This window comes from Cariama cristata, unplaced genomic scaffold, assembly GCF_000690535.1.
Source record: "Cariama cristata isolate BGI_N322 unplaced genomic scaffold, ASM69053v1 scaffold30745, whole genome shotgun sequence".
In the NCBI taxonomy this organism is placed as follows: Eukaryota; Metazoa; Chordata; class Aves; order Cariamiformes; family Cariamidae; genus Cariama; species Cariama cristata.
The window spans coordinates 337-5,455 of NW_009617407.1; the positions used below are offsets into that span (position 1 = coordinate 337).

The 5,119-nt window shown below is 56.2% G+C and overlaps 1 protein-coding gene across 1 annotated transcript in view; it reads left to right on the forward strand.

The window, feature by feature from the left end:
• Positions 1–1,800: 1,800 nt before the first annotated feature.
• LOC104161936 (dual specificity protein phosphatase 22-A-like) overlaps positions 1,801–5,119 on the forward strand; it is a gene marked incomplete at both ends in the record, with an annotated part of 3,967 nt that continues 648 nt past the window's right edge. Inside the window, 2 exons of the mRNA XM_009700524.1 lie at positions 1,801–1,884; positions 5,045–5,107. Coding sequence (XP_009698826.1) covers positions 1,801–1,884; positions 5,045–5,107 — 147 coding nt within the window. The remainder of the gene's footprint in view (positions 1,885–5,044; positions 5,108–5,119) is intronic.

The window sequence follows — 5,119 nt, forward strand, 5'->3', positions numbered from 1 at the left end:
GCAACTTGCACTTCATCCCGATGTCGGACCCCTTGCCAGTTCCCAAATCCCGGGGTGCTGTAGAATGCGAAGGGGACTGCTTGGACCCTTCATCCTTTGGGGCAGGGAGCCCCAGTAAAACCCCAGCTCAAGCCTTTTCCCCGCTAAGGCATTGAGTAACATGGAGAAGGAAGGAGGCTGCATAAGATCGGTGCAGAGAAACGGCTGGTGGCTGGAGAAGGGGCAGCAGCTGGGGCTGGCGGGGGCTCGGGGCACGGCCAGACGGGTAGCAAACCGCATGGCGAGCTTACAACATGGAGCAAGGCTCTGGGCTGGCGGAAAGGGGAACCGGAAAGGCATGGTGGGTTGAGCAATGTGTCAATCACGGCCCAGGGTCGGGAACCGCAAACCCCAGCACCGTTCCCATGTGTGGCCTGGCTCCCCGAGGCGGGATGGGGGTACCCGGCCCTGTAGGGAAGGGGAAACCACTGGGAGCCCAGCAGTTAATCTGGGATTGGGGTGCGGGTTGAGGTTTGGGGAGGAGTGGGGTCACTTTGGCTACTCCACGACTTGGCATGGTAGCTTTGCCAGCACGGTGGCTCTCCTTGCTGCGGGGAGGTTGGGCTGGCACCGAGCGTGGCATGGTGCAGCCAGGTTTTGGGAAGCTGCAGACCATCACGGCTCATCCCACAAAACCTGCCGGTGCTTGCTTGCTGGTCCACGTGCCCTTGCCTGATGCATGGTCCCCTTCCACCCACCGAGCTCCCACCTGCACCCACTGTCCCCTGAGTGCTGGGGAGCTGCGGTTTGGCTGGGGGTGCGGGTGAGGAACCCCCTGGCTCTGTTTTCCCCCACCAGCCCCAGCCTCTCCAACAGCTTCTCCAGGTGGGGAGCAGCCAGCTGGCACACCATGGGCAGCTGGCAAGTGGCACATCGCTGTGGCACCTTGTCCCCATCGCGTGAGAGGCTGCGGGGTGGTGAGGGCAAGCATGGGATGGGGCTGGGGAGGATGGATGGGATGGGGAGGTGATGCACGGGAAAGCCTGCCCGCTCTCGTCCTCGCAACATGGGTCTTTCCAGTGCAGAAATATCCCCGTGTCCATCCTGCTCTGCCCCTTCCCTCCTTAAATGATTGGCTTTTTTCACCCTCTTAATTTTCTCTGGGCTGGAGGGAAGCGAGGGTGGCCCGTGGGGTTGGGCTGCATCAGCCCTGGAGGGAACCTTTCGGCAGTGATGCTGCAGGGAGCTGGCAGAGATGGGGTAATCCCTGGTGCTTGGCCTTTTCAGCTCTGGCTGGCAGGATTTCCACCCATTTCGCTAAGAAAGGGGAAAAAAAAAAAAAAAAACCAACAAATCAAAACTTACATGAAAAGGATCTAATTTTAGCTCAGAACAGGGAGGATCGAGGAAGCGATGTTTTAAAGAAAGGAAAGTAATCCGACCTACGCCAACACGCAGCAGGATGATTTATTGTGTATCAAAAGGACAGGGAGGAAATAACTCATTGATGAGAGCAACTTCATCAGTGCGCGTTCATACACGTCTTCCTGATGGGACTCGCCCGTCGGGGCCCTCGGAAAGGGGTGGCTCAGTTTTGGGGGGTTCCTGAGCATCGTAGTGGTTCCCCACAGCCTGACCTCTCCCCTGGGCTGAAATGGGGGGGAAATGGCCCGGGGTGGGATGGATGAGACCCATCGTGGTTCTCCCTACCCACGGGGAGCGGGGCGATGGTACCCGAAAGCAGATTGCAGCTTTCCCCTCACCTAAGGGTCAGCTAGGGGAGGGGAAACAGAGAAATAGGGGATTTTGTGTTGCTCGGAGGTGTCTTATTTCTGCAACCGCCTTTGTATTGCAGGACATGACCTATCTCTGTATCTCGGCCTCGGATTCATCCAGTCAAAACCTGTAAGTGGTTTGCCATCCTTTTGCCTCCCAGCATCGTGTGTCGGTAGTTGTCGGTCACTAAAAGCTCAGCTTCTGCAGAGTGAAGGTTAATTCGTGCTGCAAAAACTTCGTATCATTGCTGAGCTTGGCAGAAGCTGCGGTTCATTCTCAGGCAGTAAATAGCATTTGTTTCTGTGTGTGTCTGCAGTCGGAAAATTTAGTTTTCCATCAAATTTCAGAATTATTCTACTGGTCAGGGATGAAAATTGGAGCATTAGAAAGACAATGATTTGTGTCAGTCTTCCTGACATTTTCCGTGGAGAGCGATATAAAATATTTACTAAAATCAGTGGTTTTTTTCACCATACAAAGCATAAATATTTATAAGTCTTTTAACGATGTTCTGGAGATGAAGCTGGTGAGAGGTGCTGCAAGGAAGGCCCAGGCTTTCACGGGACGTGGTACTGGGGTGCGATGGGTGCAGGTACCAGGGGGGGGTCACAGCACCCTGCTGCTGCTTTGGGTGACGGGCATCCATAAACCATCCGTTGCAACCAGAAAATGGGCAACTCCAAGGGGTTTTTCTCTCCGATGGAACCCTAAAAAGGATCCAAACTTCAGGCACAGTGACCGGACCAAGCCCTGTTTGTGGAAGTGCCGGTTTTCCAGCATCCTTGGGAGCAGCCGTGCCTGGGGGTGTGATTCTGCTTGCTCATGCTCCTGCTGAGCGGAAAGAGAAGCTTTACAAGAAAACCCTGCCTCAGCAAGAACTGGGTTTTTTGGTTGTTATTTTTTTTCTCTTCTCTCATTTCTTTGCATTTGTGACATGTCTACCCAAAGGGAAAAAAAAAAAAAAAAAGAAAGTAAGACTGGCTGCCGGAAGGAAGACTTATTCAAGGAACTATTTTCTGCTTGTCAGTTTATGCCTTGGATTTCACAATCCTGGTGAACTTTGTGTCCTGCAGAGAAGATGCTTGTGACTCAGGACCTCAGTGGCTCTCAGCGTTACTGGGCTCCACACCCCGATCCCATTCTTTGAGGCTGGAAAAGCACGGGGAGAGCTTTCCTCTGGCTGGCTGCCTGGTGAAAAAAACCACCGTGGAGTGGGTGAGGATGGATGGAGTGGCTGAAGTGCTCACCTCCCTCCCTCTGGGATGGGTTGGGAGAGCGATGCTGCGTGCGTGGAGTGGGCTGGAGCCTGGCAGCGAGCGTGCCGAGGGAGCTGGAAGCAAGAGCATCGTGTCCTTGCAAGCAAGGTGCATCCCTGCTGGTCCTAGCCAAGGGCATGAAGTGGAGGAGCGGGATCTGAAGGGCTTGGACCTCTGTAGGCAACACATGCAGGCCCTGAGGGATGCTGTCTGCTCTGCCAAGATAAGTAGGACAAGGTGAAATGCCCTGGGACAAGCTTTATGTGGGGAAAGACCCCCCAAATGGTGATGCTCCCTTTGCTACAGTGCTCGAGGAGGAGGCATGCCTGTAGCCCACGAGGAGCGATGGACTGACATCTCCTTCCAGGGCTGAGAGGCTCAATATTTTTAGCGTGATCACAGCTTCAGAGACTCCTCCATCTCTCCTCCTCCCCTGGGCCAGCAGAACCCCCTCTTATTTTTGAGTACATCCTGCGTTGGTTTCTTAGAAGGCGCCTGAGCCCTGCCCTTCCAGGGAAGGCTGAAAAGCAGCATCCCCTTCCATCCCCCTTCCAGGGCAGGGTGAGGAGCATCCCCTTCGATGGGCTGGAGGAGATTTTTGGAGGGTTCTGCCTTGTCCCCGCAGAGAAGCCGGCTCTGAGCCCCGCCAGGAGCGAGCCCTTGGTGAGGGACACAGCTGGGGGGAATAACTCTGCGGTAGCTCATGCCTTGGCTTCTGAGAAATCAGGAAGGCTGTGCAGACGCACGCCCACCCCATCATGTGGAGGCAGAGGAAGTCCGGCACCGGTGCCGGGGCAAAGGCACTGCCGGCTCCCGCACTCGCTGCCGGGCTGCTCTGGCTCGGCTGCACCAAAGGGACAGGACCCTCTTCTGCTCCTACCTCTAAAAACTCCAGGGTTGTGTGGTCAGGGAGTCCACCAGCAGCCCAAGTTACCCAGAATCAGATTTTCTGCCTCAAAACTACCCCAAGGCTCAGGATGGCTGCGAGGGCGAGCAGGGATGGGCAGTGTTTATTGCAAACCCGTGCCAAGGAGCTGAATACCTGGCTTAGCGTGGGCTCTCGGAGATGCCCGCTGTCCTTGGGAGGGATCGGCAGCAGCTTCCAGCATCCCATCCAGTGATGAGTGGGAGGGATGCGTTTCACTGGAGCCTGCATAACCCTCCCACGAACACCCACCCCTATCTCATCCGTATACGTGGAGTTATTTATCGTGTTTTCTCGGTCTCCATGCCTTCAGAAAGACTGGTGCTGCTCACATTACTGAGGATCCAGGTCAGAAGCAGAGAAGGTCCATAGCATGTTGCAGCTGGGCAGCCAGAAAGCCCTGGCTTTGTTTTGCTGCAAAACTCACTGGTTAGGGTTAACGTGCTCCCTCTGCCTTGCCGGGAGTTGCTGGTTATGCTCCCAGGAATGCAGGCAGCTACCGGGGACAAGGCTGTGTTGTTGCTGGCAGCCCTCCCTCCCTGCCATGGGCACCTCTCCGTGCCCACCCTTGGGTGGGAAGGGGCCAGAGGGGCTGCTTGGGGTGAGGGGGGAGTTGCACCATTTTGGGACCTGCAGGTAAAACGTCTCAGGAGCCAACCTTCTCCTTGTCTTCTTCCCTACCGGCATCTTTCCCTTGGAGGGAACTGTGTGTTTTTGGCATCGTTTGGGAATTCGGGGTGAGCCGATGGCTCAGGACAACCTCTGACGTGGGGATGTGCCTGTCCCTTGGGCACAAGAGGACACCCTTCCCTGGAGGCTGTCTCCTCGAGGTCCTTCCCGAGCTGGTTTGGCTGATGGCATCACCGTGTTCCTGATCCCTTGGGAAGTAGAAAATCCCCTGGGAAGTCTCCCAGGTCATTTCCTTCCTGGCAGATGAAGAGCAGCCCCTCTGCTTTCCCCTGGCAGAGGAAGAATCTCTGCTCCCACCCCACACCAGTGGTCCCACGGCCGTGGGGGGACACGCAGGACTGCTGCTGCCAGGGTGGGCTGGTGCCTTGCAGGGGTGGGCAGCCCTCCCGTCCTCCCCCCCCTGCCTCTCTCCTTGCAGGCTGCAGCATTTTAAGGAGTGCATCAAGTTCATCCACGAATGCCGGCTCGGTGGGGGGGGGCGGCCCCGTCCCTG